The sequence below is a fragment of the Haliotis rufescens genome, unplaced genomic scaffold (assembly GCF_023055435.1).
Source record: "Haliotis rufescens isolate VD_foot unplaced genomic scaffold, xgHalRufe1.0.p SCAF_1, whole genome shotgun sequence".
NCBI lineage: Eukaryota > Metazoa > Mollusca > Gastropoda > Lepetellida > Haliotidae > Haliotis > Haliotis rufescens.
The window spans coordinates 51,379,270-51,401,903 of NW_025963779.1; the positions used below are offsets into that span (position 1 = coordinate 51,379,270).

General features: G+C 41.6%; 1 protein-coding gene across 3 annotated transcripts; it reads left to right on the forward strand.

Moving 5' to 3' along the window:
• The first annotated feature begins 540 nt into the window (after positions 1-540).
• Positions 541-22,421, forward strand: LOC124131360. 3 transcript variants are annotated; one of them, XM_046494593.2, is made up of 7 exons: positions 541-670; positions 6,873-7,028; positions 12,335-13,942; positions 14,158-14,559; positions 14,855-15,457; positions 15,850-16,452; positions 16,761-22,421. In XM_046494593.2, exons 1-7 carry the CDS (start codon positions 660-662, stop codon positions 20,776-20,778), a joined length of 7,401 nt encoding a protein of 2,466 aa, XP_046350549.2. In that variant the 5' UTR covers positions 541-659; the 3' UTR covers positions 20,779-22,421. The 3 variants fall into 3 exon arrangements, with proteins under 3 accessions (XP_046350549.2, XP_046350551.2, XP_046350550.2); XM_046494594.2 differs by lacking the exon at positions 541-670 and adding an exon at positions 2,098-2,202; XM_046494595.2 differs by lacking the exon at positions 15,850-16,452.
• The last annotated feature ends 213 nt before the right edge of the window (positions 22,422-22,634 follow it).

Below are 22,634 nucleotides of genomic sequence, written 5' to 3' on the forward strand. Positions count from 1 at the left end.
GTTAAACTGCGGCATGGTATCTCAGTGGACATTAGTCCGGACTAGTACAAGCAGCCACACACACACACACACACACACACGCATGCACGCACGCACGCACGCACGCACGCACGCACACACACACACACACACACACACCTACATACACAGATAATAATTTAGGTGACAAATGAAAAACACCTTAACCCAGCCACAGCAGCACTAAATTTCTTCCTTAGCATCCATAAAGAAACTGGACATCGGTGATGCGCTCCACGTGACAATCTGATAATGCATGACCAAATTATTGACTATATTGCACGCTTCAGTTAACGGCCATTCGACAGTTTATCAACATGCTGAATATAGAACACTTATAACCAACGTCACGTCCATGTTCGAGAGTCAAACACAAATGAAGTACCGTTGTGTTGTTAGGTTTTAAGTATTGCCCTAATTGAAGAAGAGCGAGATATATTTGTCGGTCGATTTTATGCTGCACTCGTCGCGCTCACAACAAACCTTCCAGCCGTTGCTAAGGAGGGAAATCTAAACACGGAGTCAACGCTTGCTTAGCAACGACACAGTGGTGTCCCTCAATGGATCATTTGCCGCAGTGCTCGGACCGGCGATGTGTTGAACAGGCTTGTTACATAAGTGGGATTTAAGAAAGGGTCAAAATGGCGAGAAGGTAAGCCACTATTAGCATTGGTACATTTCTTTGGGGTAGGGAGAGGTTCTTCTCTATTGGGAATTGTACATGTCGTCTGCCACACAAAGGAAAATAGGGCCGTGCGCAAGTGCCTTCTGCTCTTCAATGCAGAAATATGTTATCGTCAGTGTGTACTGACAATGCCCCTTTGACAACCCATTCATTGGATTATAGTTGTCAAAGAGCCCATTAGAACGCTACATAGACACTCACAAATACTCCTAGTGAGACGTATGTGACACATGACATGCACCGTGAGGTTATATCTTGCTTGAAAGCTTCACAAACACGTATTTCGTTTGCTGTCACAAGTGGAGACATTTCTGACGTTCCATCTATCTGTTTCTATACGCATTAGGACCCGTGAAAATCCAGGGTAGAATAGGTCTTCAGCAACCCATGCTTGCCGTAAAAGGCGACTATGCTTGTCGTAAAAGGCGACTAACGGGATCGGGGGGTCAGGCTCGCTTATTTGTTTGATGCATGTCATTGTATCCCAATTGCGTGGATCGATGCTCAAGATGTCAATCACTGGATTGTCTGGTCCAGACTCGATTATTTACAGACCGCCGTCATATAGCTGGAATATTGCTGAGTGCGGCCTTAAACAACAAACAAACAAACTATATGCATTAGCGTCTCCATGTTCATACGTGTTATATTTCATACAGCATATCATATTTCACATTTATATTGCACACATATATACATTTCATATTTCTATTTCTTGATTAAAATATTTGGTTCATGGAACACACTCTAATTAACTCTTTATAAATATTTACAACCGCTATACAACCGCGAGAATGGCTTTCATTTCCTTTTTGAGTCGGCTGTTGGAGAATATTTATTACATTAAGATTAGGCGGAATTTAATATCAGATCATTGAATTCTGTGACAATGTCAGACAAACTTAAAATTGCAAAGCGCCCGAATATTTAGCGTACGTTGTCTGTTCTTCATTGCAGAATTTAGGTCGAGGTTCATCCTCCGTCAAGTTGAAAAAAAATATTTACGAATTATGACGAATAAGGAGTTGAAATATCCTTTACATCGAAACAAACCCTATATTATACTGAGATATACCTAAAATATATTCTTTTTTTATATATAGAAAAAGTCTATTTAATATACGAACATAAGAATAGACATATATATTAATTAGAATATGCTTTCAAGAAATAATGGAATTGTTTACGACTGATCTGACAGATACTCATAGGAGATCAAATACATATGTAGTTCAAATTGATGAATAAAAAAAAATGATTGAGTAATAATTGAACATAAATCGTCAACACTTTAATTAGACGAAGGAAACAAAAGGCCTCTACGCTAAGGTCGTCATCACACATTTCTTCTAATTAATGACGTCACAAATATCGCGTTCCTTTGTTTATGACGTCACATCATCGCCCATGTTGTCGTAATGGGTGTCGCAACGAGGGAGTAGCGTTGCTCGGTAGCCTGTTCCTCACTGTCTGTCTACGTGGCGTAAATATCAACATTGGTGAGTTTGAGAAAACAACGTTTTTATACATGCGTACTTTACACTATGGGTATATAAACAATACTGCTGTTTAACCTGATGTCCACGAGGCTCCCCCGTCAGAATTATTACCAGGGCCCATGTGCACAAAGCGATCTTAGCACTACGGCTATTGTAAGCCTACGTTAAGGTATGGGAGTTCCGATCATCTGAGCGCTAAGATCGCTTTATGCAAGTTGGCCCTGGAATCCGACTCTTGTCGCCAGACCCGACACAAGAGGAATGGGTGTGTTTACAGAGTGTGACTTCGCTCATTGTGTCACCGTGCCCCGAAGTCGTGGATTTATGCTCGTGCTAATAATCACTGGTTTCCGTGGCCAGGATTCGATTTTTTCCAGGGTGTCGAGACATAGTTGCAATATTACTGACTGCGGTGTAATGCAACAATTACTCACTGTTGACTTGAATACGTCATATACCCAAGTGCATGGTTGAATTAACATTTGTTTTGTGGAATGACGCTTGTCTATTAGGCAGAGTAGGTCGCATATTTCCATCGATACTTTGCCTGACGTTGTTAAAGTCTGCCAAGAACGTCTGAGTGTGAGGCGGGTTGTATCTTCATATACATGTACAGCTGAGGCGGGGTGTATCTCTAATACATGTACACGTGAGGCGGGTTGTATCTCCACATACATGTACGCGTAAGGCGGGTGTATCTCCATATACATGTACACGTAAGGCGGGGTGTATCTCCATATACATGTACACGTAAGGCGGGGTGTATCTCCATATACATGTACAGCTGAGGCGGGTGTATCTCCACATACATGTACACGTAAGGCGGGGTGTATCTCCACATACATGTACACGTGAAGCGGGTGTATCTCCATATACATGTACAGCTGAGCCGGGTGTATCTCCACATACATGTACACGTGAAGCGGGTGTATCTCCATATACATGTACAGCTGAGGCGGGTGTATCTCCATATACATGTACAGCTGAGGCGGGGTGTATCTCCATATACATGTACACGTGAAACGGGTGTATCTCCATATACATGTACACGTGAAGCGGGTGTATCTCCATATACATGTACACGTGAGGCGGGGTGTATCTCCATATACATGTACACGTAAGGCGGGGTGTATCTCCATATACATGTACAGCTGAGGCGGAATGTATCTCCATATACATGTACGCGTAAGGCGGGTGTATCTTCATATACATGTACACGTGAGGCGGGGTGTATCTCCACATACATGTACAGCTGAGGCGGGGTGTATCTCCATATACATGTACAGCTGAGGCGGGTGTATCTCCATATACATGTACAGCTGAGGCGGGTGTATCTTCATATACATGTACACGTGAGGCGGGGTGTATCTCCACATACATGTACAGCTGAGGCGGGTGTATCTTCATATACATGTACACGTAAGGCGGGTTGTATTTCCATATACATGTACACGTGAGGCGGGTGTATATCCATATACATGTACACGTCAGGCGGGATGTATCTTCAAATTCATGTACACGTGAGGCGGGGTGTATCTTCATATACATGTACACGTAAGGCGGGTTGTATTTCCATATACATGTACACGTGAAGCGGGTGTATCTCCATATACATTTACAGGTGAAACGGGTGTATCTCCACATACATGTAGACGTGAGGCGGGTGTATCTTCATATACATGTACAGGTAAGGGGGGTTATATTTCCATATACATGTACACGTGAGGCGGGGATGTATCGATCTCCATATACATGTACACGTGAGGCGGGGTGTATCTCCATATACATGTACACGTGAGGCGGGGATGTATCTCCATATACATGTACACGTGAGGCGGGGTGTATCTCCATATACATGTACACGTGAAGCGGGTGTATCTCCATATACATTTACAGGTGAAACGGGTGTATCTCCATATACTGTACATGTAGACGTGAGCCGGGTGTATCTCCATATACATGTACACGTGAAGCGGATGTATCTCCATATACATGTACACGAGAGGCGGGATGTATCTCCATATACATGTACACGTGAGGCGGGGTGTATCTCCATATACATGTACACGTGAAGCGGGTGTATCTCCATATACATGTACACGTGAGGCGGATTGTATTTTCATATACATGTACACGTGAGGCTGAATGTATCTCCATATACATGTACATGTAAGGCGGGGTGTATCTCCATATACATTTACACGTGAGGCGGGTGTATCTCCATATACATGTACACGTGAGGCGGAATGTATCTCCATATACATGTACACGTAAGGCGGGGTGTATCTCCATATTCATGTACACGTGAAGTCAGCGTATCAGTGTATACATGTACACGTGCGGCGGAATGTATCTCCATATACATGTACACGTGAGGCGGGATGTATCTCCATATACATGTACACGTTAGGCGGGATGTATCTTCATATACATGTACACGTGAGGCGGGGTGTATCTCCATATACATGTACACGTGAGGCGGGGTGTATATCCATATACATGTACACGTGAGGCGGGTTGTATCTTCATATACATGTACACGTGAGGCGGGGTGTATATCCATATACATGTACACGTGAGGCGGGTGTATATCCATATACATGTACACGTGAAGTGAGCTGATCAGTGTATACGTGTACACATGTACACGTGAGGCGGGATGCATCTAACACACCCAGTGATGAATTCTGTAACTCATAAACATAGATATTATTAATGGACCCATATGTCAAATGGTCGGGTATCATTAAGAAATACGCAGACAAATGCAATTAAAACATCGTGAATTTCATCCAGCTAAACGTATCTCGGTCTATTTTCACGCGGAGAATACTCTTGATCGTGTTACCAGGAGCACCGCTAATAACATGTACCGCACTTGTCTGGTATCTATGGACGCTACTTTAGCGGTGACATGCGCCGTGTAACTAGGTTTAAGTGTGATATACTAGTCTTCACAGATGGCACATAATGACAGGGGGTTGTAAATAATTTAAGGCCAGGTGTTGGCTCTTCGTTCCCAAGTACGTTGTTAACGTGAAATACGCAACCTAACGGCTAATAGTGATCGTAATAGCGAGTGGTAACAACGAGCAAAGTCAATAATAATGAAACATATATTAACAATAACGATGACAAAGAACCCAAACAGCGACGACTACAACGATGATGCATAATGTTGTTGTTGTTGTTGTTGATGATGATGATGGTGATGAGGACAATAGTAACACCAACTTTTCCACTTCCAAACCAGCAAAAAGCACTTGGCTTGGCTGGCGACATACATCTTCAGCGTCAGTTGTGGAAATCATGATTAATCATCAACTAAGTACAATGAATGCAAGTGCCCTGGTTTGTTGAAGAGAATGTTATCTGTATATAGTATCAAGTCGTGGATCATTGAGCCTAGGTAATTACTTATCCACGGACATGCCACGACATGCACCTGCACTTGTGTATTTCACACAATGGTTGACAGGTGGTTGGTTGTACGTACAGTTCAGTCCTATGCGACAACTATTGGTTAATTTTAAGTAGGTTTCGTCCATTCATTGCCATTGACAACTATCCCTGTGACAAAAATGAATATCTTATATCGCGGATAGGAAAAATTAATTCCATGGCATGACCTCGTGTATCAATGAAATCGAAACGCTTTGCAATTCAAACTCTTGTACGGCGAGTCGGTTTCACGTTTCACCCGGTCGGTTGTACATGTATGCCTTAATAAGCTGCAACCTACACAATGTAATGCGCTTGACAGCTGTGATATATAGCTATTTATGCCGACGACAGGTTGCTTATATACTACTGTTGCTGTAAACACAGACCTGAATAGTGAACCAGTTTAGAGTTTAGCTCATTGAAATATGGAAGTATTTATAATTCTCTTTGTGAATCTACCATTGTAATCAACAACTGTTAAGTGCAAAATAAAAAAAAGTCAATTTAATCTGAGTCGTACGAAAGCTTTATGGTGCTACTTTGGTAGCACACATATAGTTTTTAATCCAAATTTCTCGTTGTTTCAATTATTTTTTTCTCTTATTACTTCGATTATATTTTTGTAATTTCAATAATGTTTTCGTTACTTTGATCTCTCTCTCGTTATTTCGGGTATTTTCTCGTTATTTCAATTATTTCTCGTTGCTTCGAGTTTTGTCTCGTTACTTCTATTATTTTCTCGTAATCTCGATTATTTTCTCGTTATTTCGATTATGTTCTCGTTATTTCAAGTTTCAAACTCGAAATTTCGAGAAAATAACTGAAATAAAAAAATAATGTTTGAAGTAATGCGAAAGACCTCGAAATTTCGAGAAAATAATTGAAATAACGAGAAATTTCGATTTAAAGGAATTAATAAATGCTTCCAAAGTGGCACCATTGTGCTGACGTAAAATCGAGTGTTTTGGTATAATTGTGCAAGGGACATGGACGAATGAAGACGCTCCACATATCAACACACGTGATGTATTCATCAACACATGCTCATGTTGTAGTGATTACGGTACAACGTCGTGTCAGCGGTTTGTACAGCCTTTAGAATTCCAACGGCAATGTTTGCTCAGCACGGTTTCCATATACTGTAATAGCAAACGTGAGTCTGTCTTTCCGATCACCACCAACCGTCTCAGCGATATTGTCTTAAAAAGTATTATTTAATATTTCAGACAAAATGGTGTGATCGATGTTGACGACAACGCACCCTTTCTGTCCGAGTACTCGAAGCGGTACCCCTCCCACCCGATCCCCCCGCGGGAGAGCTACAAACCCAACTACGAGCCTGTGAGGGCGGACGCGGACATGGAGAACAAGACCACGACCAGGTGAGAGGGGGTAGCGCGGTCACGCCCTAAGGGTGGGGTGGTGGTGCGGTGGGGTGGGGTTGGGGGTTGGGGGTTGGGGTGGGGTGGGGGGGGGGGGGGGGGGGGAGGGAGGTAGGGGTAGGATTTGGGGATTGAAGGTATGTCGGGTGGATGCAGGGACATTGCACTGCTGTGTGACGTACGGGTGGCTAGTTGGAAGGGTTTGAGTTGAGTGGATTAGGCGGTGGGTAGTGAATTATAACACTTGTTACACGGTTTAGCAGTGAGTGAGAGAGCGATGTTTATCGCGGCTTTCAGCAATAATCAAGGTATTTCACAGCCGTGATTAGACTCACTCACGGGCAAATAACGGTAGCTGTATGAGTAGACGAACATCAGGTTTGCTGTAATACGGTCATGGAAAATTGTCATGTGTGTGTTGTCAACTTGTCACATAATGTAAGTGATCCTCATATGTGAGTGTGTGTTGTCATGTGATGTTGGTGATTGTTATATGTGAGTGTGTGTTGTCATGTGATGTGGGTGATCCTTATGTGAGTGTGTGTTGTCATGTGATGTGGGTGATCCTTATGTGTGAGTGCATGTTGTCATGTGGGTGATCCTTATATGTGAATGCATGTTGTCATGTGATATGGGTGATCCTTATATGTGAGTGTGTGTTGTCATGAGATGCGGGTGATCCTTATATGTGAATGCATGTTGTCATGTGATGTGGGTGATCCTTATGTGTGAATGCATGTTGTCATATGATGTGGGTGATCCTTATATGTGAATGCATGTTGTCATGGGATGTGGGTTATCCTTATGTGTGTGAATGCATGTTGTCATATGATGTGATGTAGGTTATCCTTATGTGTGTGAATGCATGTTGTCATATGATGTGGGTGATCCTTATGTGTGAGTGTGTGTTGTCATGAGATGTGCGTGATTGTAATATGTGAATGCATGTTGTCATGTGATGTGGGTGATTGTTATATGTGAATGCATGTCTTCATGTGATGTGGGTGATCCTGATATGTGAATGCATGTTGTCATGTGATGTGGGTGATCCTGATATGTGAATGCATGTTGTCATGTGATGTGGGTGATCCTTATATGTGAATGCATGTTGTGATGTGGGTGATCCTAATATGTGAATGCATGTTGTGATGTGATAAGGGTGATCCTGTTGTGTGAGTGCATGTTGTCATGTGATGTTGGTGATCCTGATATGTGAATGCATGTTGTGATGTGGGTGATCCTAATATGTGAATGCATGTTGTCATATGATGTGGGTGATCCTGATATGTGAATGCATGTTGTCATGTGATAAGGGTGATCCTTATGTGAGTGTGTGTTGTCATGTGATGTGGGTGATCCTTATGTGTGAATGCATGTTGTGATGTGGGTGATCCTTATATGTGAATGCATGTTGTCATATGATGTGGGTGATCCTTATATGTGAATGCATGTTGTCATGTGATATTGGTGATCCTTATATGTGAATGCATGTTGTCATGTGATGTGGGTGATCCTTATGTGTGAATGCATGTTGTCATGTGATGTGGGTGATCCTGATATGTGAATGCATGTTGTCATGTGATATGGTTGATCCTTATGTGTGAGTGTGTGTTGTAATGTGATATGGGTAAGTCCTTATATATGTGTGTTGTCATGTGATGTGGGTGATCCTTATATGTGTGTGTTGTAATGAGATGTGGGTGATCCTTTTGTGTTAGTATGTGTTGTCATGTGATGTGGGTGATCCTTATGTGTTTTGTCATGTGATGCGGGTGATCCTTATATGTGTGTGTTGTCATGTGATGCGGGTGATCCTTATGTGTGTGTGTGTTGTCATGTGATAAGGGTGATCCTTATGTGAGTGTGTGTTGTCATGTGATGTGGGTGATCCTTATGTGTGAATGCATGTTGTGATGTGGGTGATCCTTATATGTGAATGCATGTTGTCATATGATGTGGGTGATCCTTATATGTGAATGCATGTTGTCATGTGATATTGGTGATCCTTATATGTGAATGCATGTTGTCATGTGATGTGGGCGATCCTTATGTGTGAATGCATGTTGTCATGTGATGTGGGTGATCCTGATATGTGAATGCATGTTGTCATGTGATATGGTTGATCCTTATGTGTGAGTGTGTGTTGTAATGTGATATGGGTAAGTCCTTATATATGTGTGTTGTCATGTGATGTGGGTGATCCTTATATGTGTGTGTTGTAATGAGATGTGGGTGATCCTTTTGTGTTAGTATGTGTTGTCATGTGATGCGGGTGATCCTTATATGTGTGTGTTGTCATGTGATGCGGGTGATCCTTATGTGTGTGTGTGTGTTGTCATGTGATGTGGGTGATCCTTATATGTGAGTGGGTGTTGTAATGTGATGTGGGTGATCCTTATGTGTGAGTGGGTGTTGTAATGTGATGTGGGTGATCCTTATATGTGTGTGTGTGATGTCATGTAATGTGGGTGATCCTTTTATATGTGAGTGGGTGTTGTAATGTGATGTGGGTGATCCTTATGTGTGAGAGGGTGTTGTAATGTGATGTGGGTGATCCTTATGTGTGTGTGTGTTGTCATGTGATGCGGGTGATCCTTATGTGTGTGTGTGACGTCATGTAATGTGGGTGATCCTTATGTGTGTGTGGGTTGTCATGTGATGCGGGTGATCCTTATGTGTGTGTGTGTTGTCATGTGATGCGGGTGATCCTTATATGTGTGTGTTGTCATGTGATGTGGGTGATCCTCATGTGTGTGTTGGCGACACACATGTGATGAGGGCGACACTGACGAAACAAAACAGTTCTACCTGATGAGTATGCCCGTGGCATGACGCGTCCATTGTACGCCACTGGAAGTTGTGTTTCTGCACGTTTTAGACATGATCTAGAATTGTTAAGAGACATCGCGGAAGCACAAAGAACTCAACACGTTAACCAATATGGCTAAAATAGCATTCTAACATAAGACAGAATGAAAACAGTCCTTGACTTGTACTATTTATTTTGATCAGGCCAAGAAAATATTACTTCCGAATTCAGCCTTGAGATGGAACAGATTGTTGCGATAGTTTTCGCGGACTAACAAATTAGTATGTCTGCTTCCTAAACACAGTACTAAGTATAGAGTGTTACTTATTCATGAGAACGGCCCATAGTCAAGGCATGAGATTAAGACGAGGTATTGACCTACTGCCGGTAGTGGACAGGCAAGCGAAGCCGCACGCAATCACGCACTACAATCTGTCTTGACACCAGGGCATTTGTGACTGGCGTCATGTGACATACTGCACGTCACTTAGAAGCTTCACTGACTTTGAATATACGATGGTGAAATTTAACTACTCACTGCTTATATTATTCACCGAATGGTAGTTTTATCCATTGATTGAATGCCCCGGTGAGGATTCTTGGTTCATAGGATATATAGACCGACTTCAACCTATGCTAGGCGCAAAAGGCGGCCAAGTGAATCGGGTGGTCAGGCTCGGTGACTTGGTTGATGGAGCGTCATCGTATACATACAGTGTAGATCGTTGTCACAATATCAATCACTTGATTGTCTGGTCGAGATTCGATTATGTACAGGCTGCTGTTATATAGCTGTTATATTGCTGAGCGCGGCGTTAAACAACCAAACATTAATTGAATGGAATATGTTCAGCGTATTAAGATGAAACCGTGTTGTGCATTCGAGGTTCATAGTATTAAGTATTTTAGTTCATTTATCAATGCCCAAATGACGAATCTGATTTTATAAATTATTCTTAACTTGCCATCAATGTTTTATGTTTGACAAAACAGAAGTGTGTGTCGACACAGACACATTTCTCCGAACTTAAATAACCACTTAAAGACGGGCTTTACATACCGTATTGCCTATAAAACTAACTAGATCCAGTGTCTACTTGCCTCAATATTCACGTATGGTCACATATATGGAACTCACTATGTGGAACGCTTCATTAACATACATATGCAACTGGACAAAGTCACGCACCATTTACTTGATATTTCCGCTTATCGTTATATTTACAAAGAGGCATATTGAAGTACATAAACCGAAATCGATTATCCAATGACATGTTTTGTGACTGTTCCATGGAAAAGAGTTATTTGGTTGCCCCTTCCATTTCTTCCCCTGTTACCCGTGAAGATCATGCTTAGAATAGGCCTTCAGTAACCATGCTTATCTTAAGAGGCGACTAACGGGACCAGGACCCACTTGCATAAAGCAATCTTAGTGCTAAGATTATTGTAAGTCTATGTTAAAGTATGGGCGTTACGATCATCTTAGCGCTAAGATCGCTTTGTGCAAGTGGGCCCTGGTGGTCAGGCTCGCTGACTTGGTTGATGCATGTCATCGTATCACACTTTCGTAGACCGTAGCTCATGATGTCCAGACTCGATTATTTACAGACCGCCGTCATATAGCTGGAATACTTCTGAGTGCGGCGTTAAATAACAAGCAAACAAAACCTTCGCCAAGCAGTGATTCGTATGTGTCACTCTCCCTCTCTGTGGGAGACATTGCCAGCAATGATTTCATGCTAAATGAATTTTTTTTCTGTGAACGTTGTTTGAATGCAACACACTGAAAATCGTGTTACAGTATAGTCATGGCGTCAGTGTTTTTCAATATTTAATACGGGGGTTGTCATCGTTACACGCCTCAGTGTTGCATGATGCACCGCTTCACACACGCTGTGGTGACGCAGGAAGCCGGCCTCTTAGACATTCATTGCTATGCTGCCATCAGGTATTGAACCCATTTATAAATCATGGGTGTGTTTTTGCTGGTATAAACGATCATTCGTTTGGTGCTTATGCTTGTCAGAGATAACTTGTATGGGGACTCGTGACCGCAGTGACAATGTGAATATCACATGGGTGGGTAACCGTATAAAAATACCTACCTCAGATGTATCACACCGTCAACTCGTAGATGTTTGCTTAGACCCTCCACCACTGGTTTGCTGGTCAAGACCCATATGTTCTGAATGCGTTGCTCATGGTTTTATATAATTCTGAAGAATGTATTTACTTTTATTAGTTAACTTTTCAAGTCGGGAAAACAGATATTTATTATTAAATCAGCAGTATTTATAATTATTTGTGACCCTCCAAAATGTAATCAGCTGGATATAGCAACAAGTAAATGATGATCAGAACATATATTTCTTGTTTGCTTTGATATTAATAATTAAGATAACTTTGTTATAGAAATGAATTCTGGGTTAATGTAAACGCATCTGCTATGACAATTTAGATAAGTTCTAAATATCGTGTGTTTTATTTCCAATCACAGACAAGACTATCCCGAATGGGAGCTGCCTGAACGGAAACCCAGAGAACGAGCTTTGTGGAACCCTCCGAAAGATCCCTTCTTAGGTTCATCAACAGCTAAAGATGATTTTAAGGGAAGCTATTTACCGAAACAAAAGAGCTATAAACCCAATTCTGACCCATACAGATCTGATGCACCGATTGAAAGTAAGACTACCTCGCGATCTGATTATCCTGAACACAAGATAGAACCCCGTCAAAAGCGACAAATTCAGGCATACCAGAAACCAGAAGTTCGCATGGAAGGAGATACGATCAATCGTTTGAACTATCCTGAACACGAACTGACTCCAAGGCAAAGTTTTAAACCTGCAAATACTGTTCTGAGTTCCAAAGACCCTTTCGATAACAAGACCATCACTCGTTCAGAGTATCCTGAGCACCCAATAGAACCAAGAAAAAGGCGGGATCCTCACCAGTATGTGAAACCAGATGGGAAAATGGATGGAACTTCTACTTCCAAATCTGAATTTCCAGAGCATTCTATACAGCCACGGCAGAGTTACAAACCAGCAAACGCTGCACTAAAGTCTGAGGATCCTTTTGATGGGAGCACAACAAGCCGAAAAGAATACCCTGAGCATCATATTGAGCCAAGGAGAAGACGAGAGGTCCAGCAGTATGTCAGACCAGAAGGTACAATGGAGGGTAATACATCTAACCGTCTTGATTTTCCTGAACATTCAATATCTCCCAGGAAGAGTTATAAACCAACCAGTACTTTTGAGAAATCTGGGGACCCCTTTGATGATAAAACTACAGCAAGACGTGACTTTCCAGAGCATGCAATAGAACCCCGGAAACGACGGGAGGCTCAACTGTATGTTAAACCTCTTGATAAAATGGAAGGTGTATCCACAAGTAAAGCTGAGTTTCCTGAGCATCAGATAACCCCGAGGCAAAGCTACAAACCTTCTCACAGTGTTCAGAGATCTGAGGATCAATTTGAGAAGCAAACGACCACTAAGTTTGATTATCCTGAGCATACAGTCGCACCACGCCAGAAGAGACAGCCAAGGCAATATGTGCAACCTGAAGGTAAGATGGATGGTACTACTACAACTCAGTCTGCCTTTCCCCAGTACGAACTTTCACCTAGGAAGAGCTACAAGCCTGCAAACAGCGTTTTGAAGTCAGAGGATCCATTCGACAATACAACAACTGCGAGGCAGGACTATCCAGAACATGCCATTGAACCAAGACAAAGAAGAGAACAGCAGAAATATGTCAAACCAGAAGGAACGATGGAGGGTCTTTCTACCACCAGATCAGAATTTCCTTTACATGAATTGCAAAAGAGACAGAGTTTCAAACCTGCTAATACTGTCCAACCTGCTACGGATCGATTTGAAGATAAGACCACCTCAAGGCAAGACTTCCCAGAACATACTGTGGAACCCAGGAAGCGCAGAGAATACCAGCAGTATGCCAAGCCTGAAGGTGTCATGGACGGTGTATCAACAAGCCGATCAGAGTTCCCTGAACATCAACTCACCCAAAGGCAAAGCTTCAAGCCTGCTAATAATGTTCAGAAGTCAGATGATCCGTTCAATGATAACACTACCTCTAGGTTAGTATTATCAATCTTCCCACGGGAATATGGACACAAAATATTTTAGTGAAGTGTTTAAATAGTAGTAGTAGTAGTTATTTGCGTGTGTTTGCTGTAACATGTTGTTTTATTTATATAATTGGTAAGGGTTTCATATTTAGTTATAGTTTTGGTTATTCATTTTGCATGACCTCTTGTTTTCCTATAGAACTGTTTTGTCATTCCCTTAACAGGCAAGATTTTCCTGAGCACAGAATTGAACCTAGACAGAGACGCCAACCTCAACAGTACATGAAACCAGATGGAGTAATGGAGAAGAACACGTCCAATCATTTGGATTATCCTGAACATGAACTGTCACCACGAAAGAGTTATAAGCCTTCAAATTCTGTACAACGATCCGAGGACCCATTGGAAGATATAACAACAGCTAGACAGGATTATCCTGAACATAAGGTTGAACCTCGACAGAGAAGAGCGATGCATCAATATGTAAAGCCTGAAGGCAAGATGGAGGGTGTGTCTACAAACCGATTGGAGTATCCTGAGCACCAACTTACTCCAAGACAGACTTTCAAACCTGCAAATGCTGTTGTCAAATCTGATGATCCATTTGAAGATAAAACTACAGCCAGGTTAGTACTGTCTGAAAATAGGCGAGACAATGAGCTGGAGTGCCGCTACTTTCAGCAGTTTATGTCATAATTGTATCATGCTCATGATATTCATGATTGAAGTATTGTATTTGTGTTTTTGTCACAACTAACATTATTAACCAAACTTGTCGTTATATGTTCATATGATTGTTTTGTTGCTGTTTTTATTCTGAAAGAAGTAAGCATCGCTGCATACCATTTCCAAGTTGTGAAGACATGCAACAGGTAGAATCAGTGAGTTCATTGTTAATTTGATGAACTGTTCCCCCTTCAGATCAGACTACCCTGAACATCAAATCGAGCCAAGGGAGAGGCGACAGCCTCAGCAATACCTTAAACCAGAGGGGAAAATGGAGGGGGGCACCACCAATCGCTCAGACTTTCCTGAACATGAAATCACACCCAGGCAAAGTTATAAGCCAGTGAACTCTGTGCAGAGATCTGAAGATCCTTTTGATGATAAGACTACAGCAAAGCAGGATTATCCTGAACACATGATTGAGCCTCGAATGAGGAAACAGCCACAACCTTATGTGAAACCAGATGGTGTGATGGATAGTAACACATCCAACCGTATTGACTTTCCTGAACATGTCCTTTCACCTCGCCAGAGTTATAAACCCAGTAATTCAGTACAGCAGTCAACTGATCCCTTTGAAGATAAAACAACTGCCAGACAGGATTTCCCTGAACACATTATTGAACCTCGGCAGAGAAGAGCACCCGAAACATATGTGAAGCCTGAAGGAAAGATGGAAGGTTTGTCCACAAACCGATTGGAATATCCTGAACACCAACTCACACCAAGACAGAGTTTCAAACCTACAAATGCTGTTCTGAAGTCAGATGATCCATTTGAAGATAAGACAACAGCCAGGTCAGTAAGGAAGGAAAATGATTGGGATATCAAACACAAGGCCCGCTAAGTTTGGAAGTCGAAAAAGCCATTTTAGAAATTTAATGCTTTCTGTGTTTGACAACAATATATTATAAAAAGTAATGTTATGACTTACATAAAGTATCGTATTTGTCATGGTATACAGTTATTTTTAAAGTGTCAAGTAGATTCAATTATTGTGCATGTTTCTGCTCACAGTGTTATGTGCCACACTGATGTTTGCAGTGAATAAATATTCTATTTTGAATGCATTTTCTGAAGAAACCAGCAGATTTGGTGTTTGAGAATCAGGTGTAGATTGTAAATACATCAGTGTACGTTTAACAGAAACGTTGATATCATTGATAATTCGACTAATCATTCACATTCAGATCCGACTACCCTGAACATCAAATCGAGCCAAGGCAGAGGCGACAGCCTCAGCAATACCTCAAACCAGAGGGGAAAATGGAAGGGGCTACAACCAATCATTCAGACTTTCCTGAATATGAAATCACACCCAGGCAAAGTTATAAACCAGTGAACTCTGTGCAGAGATCTGGAGATCCTTTTGATGATAAGACTACAGCAAAGCAGGATTATCCTGAACACATGATTGAGCCTCGAATGAGGAAACAGCCACAACCTTATGTGAAGCCAGATGGTGTGATGGATAGTAACACATCCAACCGTATTGACTTTCCTGAACATGTCCTTTCACCTCGCCAGAGTTATAAACCCAATAATTCAGTACAGCAGTCAACTGATCCCTTTGAAGATAAAACAACTGCCGGACAGGATTTCCCTGAACACATTATTGAACCTCGGCAGAGAAGAGCACCCGAAACATATGTGAAGCCTGAAGGAAAGATGGAAGGTTTGTCCACAAACCGATTGGAATATCCTGAACACCAACTCACACCAAGACAGAGTTTCAAACCTACAAATGCTGTTCTGAAGTCAGATGATCCATTTGAAGATAAGACAACAGCCAGGTTAGTAAGGATCGGACCTGGTCAAGATTTTAGAAAGCAGTATAGATATTAGCATATTTGATGATCTCTTTTTTCATGCTTTCTGTATGATGACACCAGATGTTCTCAGGAAAATGCGGATGATATCAAATCAAGGATTTGAAAGCAACTACATAATGTATATAACAAAGGTACATTTCCATTTCGAATTTGTTAAACACACATATAAGCATATGGTTTGTATACTAACGATACTAATGATAAATATAAGGCCACCATAAAATTCGATGAGTGTTTCATCGATAACTTGATTAATCATTCACCTTCAGATCAGACTTCCCTGAACATCACATTGAGCCAAGGCAGGTACCACAACCCCAGCCATACCTCAAACCAGAGGGGAAAATGGAAGTGGCTACAACCAATCGTTCAGACTTTCCTGAATATGAAATCACACCCAGGCAAAACTTTAAGCCAGTAAACTCTGTGCAGAGATCTGAAGATCCTCTAGAGGATAAAACTACAACGAGGCAGGATTATCCTGAACACATGATTGAGCCCCGAAAGAGGAAGGCGCAACAGCAGTATGTGAAACCGGATGGTGTGATGGAAAGTAACACATCTAACCGTATGGACTATCCTGAACATGCCCTCGCACCTCGAGAAAGTTTTAGACCTTCAGACGCTGTTCAAAAATCAGATGTCCCCTTCGAGGATCAAACAACTGCGAGAATGGACTACCCAGAGCATCAGATTGAGCCTAGACAGAGGAGAGAGCATTTGAAGTATGTGAAACCAGATGGAAAAATGGAGGGGCTCACCACCAACCGATCAGACTTTCCAGAACATGAGCTCACTCCACGTGAAAGTTTCAAACCTGCAGGCACAGCTCTACATTCTGATGTACCATTTGATGGCAACACCACAAATCGGTCTGAATATCCAGAACATGAAATTCAGCGACGGGCCAAACGACTTCCACAGGAGTATGTAAAACCAGACGGGAAGATGGAAGGTGATACAACGAACAGGGCTGATTATCCTGAACATGCCATCTCTCAAAGAGTTAGTTATAAGCCTGTTAATTCTGTCCAGAAGTCTGATGATCCTTTTGATGATAAGACCACCACTCGTGAAGATTACCCTGAACACATTATAGAGCCAAGATTAAGAAGGGAGGCCCAGCAGTACACCAAGCCCGAAGGTGCCATGGAAAGTAACACATCCAATCGACTAGACTACCCTGAACATGCATTATCTCAACGGGAGAGTTTCAAACCCAATGATGCAGTTCAGAGATCAAATGTCCCCTTTGATGATCAAACAACGGCGAGAACGGACTACCCAGAGCATCAGATTGAGCCTAGACAGAGGAGAGAGCATTTGAAGTATGTGAAACCAGATGGAAAAATGGAGGGGCTCACCACCAACCGATCAGACTTTCCAGAACATGAGCTCACTCCACGTGAAAGTTTCAAACCTGCAGGCACAGCTCTACATTCTGATGTACCATTTGATGGCAACACCACAAATCGGTCTGAATATCCAGAACATGAAATTCAGCAACGGGCCAAACGACTTCCACAGGAGTATGTAAAACCAGACGGGAAGATGGAAGGTGATACAACGAACAGGGCTGATTATCCTGAACATGCCATCTCTCAAAGAGTTAGTTATAAGCCTGTTAATTCTGTCCAGAAGTCTGATGATCCTTTTGATGATAAGACCACCACTCGTAAAGATTACCCTGAACACAATATAGAGCCAAGATTAAGAAGGGAGGCCCAGCAGTACACCAAGCCTGAAGGTGCCATGGAAAGTAACACATCCAATCGACTAGACTACCCTGAACATGCATTATCTCAACGGGAGAGTTTCAAACCTAATGATGCAGTTCAGAGGTCAAATGTCCCCTTTGATGACCAAACAACGGCGAGAACGGACTACCCAGAGCATCAGATTGAGCCCAGACGAATAAGAGAACCTGTTCAGTATGTGAGACCAGAAGGCAAGTTTGAAGCCATGTCCACAAACAGATCTGAATTCATCGAACATGAAATTACCCCAAGGGAAAGTTATAAGCCACACAATGCACCTCTTCAAACAGGAGTTCCTTTAGATGATCAAACTACGAACAGGGTGGATTATGGTGAACATAAGGTGGAACCTAGAATAGCTATTCAAAAAGAACCTTACAGGAAGCCAGAAGGTGACATGAATTTCAGCACAACAAACAGAGACAACTACACAGAAAAGGCAGCAGCCAGGGAGCCAGTCAAACGTCCCGAGTCAGCACATATCATAGAAATGAATGGACATTTTGATTCAGGAACAAGCTATGGGTCTGATTTTAAGGGTTATGACATTACCCCTCGTGAACTATTCAATGCGAAGGATAATTACCAGCGACCAACAGTACCCATGGAAACAGCTACTAGTCAACATCTTGACTATCCCCAGCACCAGCTACCATCGAAAGTTCCTCACAAAGTGGTGACCTACACTGCTCCTACTGTGCAGTTTGAGGGGAGTACAACAACCTCTGACAGCTATAAGGGGAATTTTGTACCTAAGCAGAAGAGTTATAAGCCTAGTGGGGAGCCCTATCGATCAAATGTTCCATTAGATGGCACAACCACAGCCAAAAGTGATTACCAAGAACACAAGATTGAACCACGCCAAGTCGTCGTTCCTGAACCCTATAGAAAGCCTGATGGCAAAATGGACTTCAGCACAATAAATCAACAGCAGTTCACTTCCAAAGCATCACCAAGAGAAACTATCAAGAGACCAGAGTCATCCCATGTCATGGAAATGAATGGTAAATTTGAAGGCTCCACTCGGTATAATGCTGACTTTGTATCCCATGGTGTACATGCAAGAGAGGTTGTCAAGAAAAGCCAGAACTATGTACCTCCAGCTGTGAAAATGGAAGGCAATACCACCAATAGAATGGCCTTCACTGAGAAGAACCTTGAACCGAGGCAAAGTTTCAAGCCTCCCTCAGATGTGCAAAAGCATGATATACCTTTTGATGGTAGAACTGGTTACAGTGACACCTTTGTTGGTCACGAAATACAACCCAAACAGGTGAAGGCAAAATCTGAGTATGTTGCTCCAGCCACTAAGTTCTCTGGTTCAACGACAACTGGTGACAGCTACAAAGGAACGTTCGCCCCAAAACAGCAGAGCTACAGACCTAGTGGGGAACCTTACACATCTGGTATTCCATTGGAGGGTACAACTACAGCCAGACAGGATTTCAAGGAACATAAAGTGGAGCCAAGGTGGGTCAAAGAGAGACAGGTTTATACAAAGCCAGAGGGGGGATTTGATTTCAACACAACGAACAAATTAAACTTCACAGCGAAGGACACGCCGAGGCAAACTGTGAGCAAACCTTTGTCATCTGGAGTCATGAAGAGTGGTGGTCAATTTGAGGGATCAACCAGCTATGGTGCTGACTTTAAGACTCATCACATCAATTCCCGAGCTGTGAAGAAGAATCAAGAATATGTGTCTCCAGCAGTACCTATGGCCAGTGATACGACAAGCAGAAGGGACTTCACACAGCATACTCTGACCCAGAGACAGAACTTCAAACCAACACATACTGTTCAGATGTCACAGGAACCATTCATTGGTAGCACGGGTTATAGGGACACATTTAAAGAACATCAGTTATCTCAGAAGACAGTCAAACAGAAGGAAGAATATAATCACCCCAAAGTACCATTCCATGGCGTCACAACAAATATGCAAGACTTCACAGACAAGACGGCCCCCAAGAGGGGAGCATTTAAGCCAGTAGAAAATACAGTCAGGTCAAGTGCTCCTGTGGAGAGTACCACTACAGCAAAGCGTGATTATGGTAGTTACAAAGTTGGGAGTCGACCTGTGAAGAGACAGGAGGCTTATGTCCGACCTGAGGGACAGATGGATCTTAGAACGACAAACAATGAGTACTTTAAACAGCCTGAAGCGACGGGGAGACAGGCTTCTACAAGACCCGCTTCATCAGGGGTACTCAAGTTCGGGGGAAACATTGACTTCAGCACGAACTACAGCAATAGTTTCCAGAAGTCTGAAGCTACAAACCGTCCCGAGCGGAAGGTAAAAGAAGCCTTTGTCCCGAATCCCATACCCTTTCAGGGTATGACGACTCATCAGTCTGAGTTCATTAACCGCCATGGCTCCAAAGCCCTTAGTTTCAAACCTGATCCAGTTCCCTTCTCTAGTAATGCCAAGTTCGATAACTCTACTACATACAGCGCTGATTTCCACAAAGGAACTCCTCCTTGGATGCAGAACGTTCCTGGTCCGGTCACTGTTGGTGCACAAGCATGAAGAAATGAACTGAACTGATCCATAAACTGAACAATTTCGGTGTTTAGCTCAGACTCTTTAACTCACAATGTGTGATGGCCATAACAAACTCACAACATGCTCGCGCTGCTTTTTTTGGTACACTTTGCTTAACAACCGCTTATCAAAAGCAACATGTCTCACTATTAAAATTCTCACCTTACTTCGCAACACACGTTTTATCACCCCAGTTGATAGTAACACTGGTATTAATAACCATAAATTTTTGAGAAATTAATTTTTGCTTTGTTTGCAGTTTTGTTCTTAGTGGTTTAATTCTTCTTTCATTGTTATATTATTTATTTGTTTCTGCTTTTTTAAGATGTTAACGCTCTGACCAACGAAAAAAAGTTTTCATTTTCTCTCCGTAAATAACCGAGAGGTTATTTCAAATATTGCATCATTATATTACTTTATGCATTTTCGTTAGTGTATTGTTTTTATTTTTTATGTGCAGCTGCTTGATATAATATATATGGTGTTGTGAATATTAAGTTACGCAGACTTTTAGTCGTTGTTTTATTGTGCAGTAGGGTTGTTCTCTTCTGTCACCTGTTATTTCAAGGCACATTCTACTTCACTACCATGTGAATGTCTGACCTAAGGGAAGTAACTCTGTATGACATTGCGTTGAACAGTTTCACGATTACCTACTTCATTTCAATTATGTTGCACTAAAGAACTGTTGGGCTCTTATTTTAGAAAAGAATAAATCTTGGTCTCTTTTTAAACAAATATTTTTATAAATGTGACTTTCATATGGGTTATTGGTTTAGTTTTTTGTATTACTGTATGTTTTAACTGACTCTTTATTTTCAAAACGAATGCTTGATGTTCTGCTCTATGTAGCTTTATATTATATATATATGATGGAAATGTGATACGACTCCTTTTGTAAAGTAATATATGAATCATTAAATGGTGTAGATTCTTATACACGTATTTAAAAAAGTGATTTCTATCCAACAGTGCGTGTAAGTACAGACAGGTCTTCCTTTCAGGGGCACGTGCAGCTCTTTAGTCATTACTCACAACCTAGTCTATGTATTGTTCACACTAGGGCTTTGTGGTGCTCAGCACATCGCCATTTAGTTACTGTAGTACTTAGCAGAGTCTGTCAATCTCAGATGATTGTTCGAACTTTTCGTTTTCGATTTCGAACTTTTTGACTGAGAAATCATTGCGCACACTTACTCATTCGGAAATCTTCGGAAATTTCAATATTTGCGGAAATTGACGAACATTACCGAACATTCACGATGGTGCTTTTCCGTCTGAATATGAAATCATGTACATGATATATGTTCATACTGGGTATATTATCATTATATTCCATCGAAACTATCAAATTTTGGGTATACTCATAAAAATGATAAAACATACTCATTAACGACTTTAGAGTTTTTACGGTATATTTTCATACCATGTCATATTTTTTTCTCACGTTTAATGTTATTTTCGAGACTAACATCTTTAATCATCATAAGCTTTTTAATCTCTTTTTGTGCCAAAAGCTTTGTTTTTGATGGAATATTTCTTAATATATTCTCTGAAATCTGTGATAGATATCGATAATAAATGCATTACTGGTTGTTGGTATAATAAATATTAATCCTTGTAGACTTTTTCTTACTTTTTGTTTTCATTGAAAAATAACTAACGCGTAGTAGGTTAGCAAAAGCGAAATTAGAAATTCTAAAGTTACCTATATCAAAGTGACGTAGCAATCACATTGCATAATCTGTATTCCATAATGTGTAGTGAGACTAGAGCCTTCATGCACTGCTTCACAACTCTCTATAGTGCTAGATTAGGCTACACACAGGTAGAACGCCGTA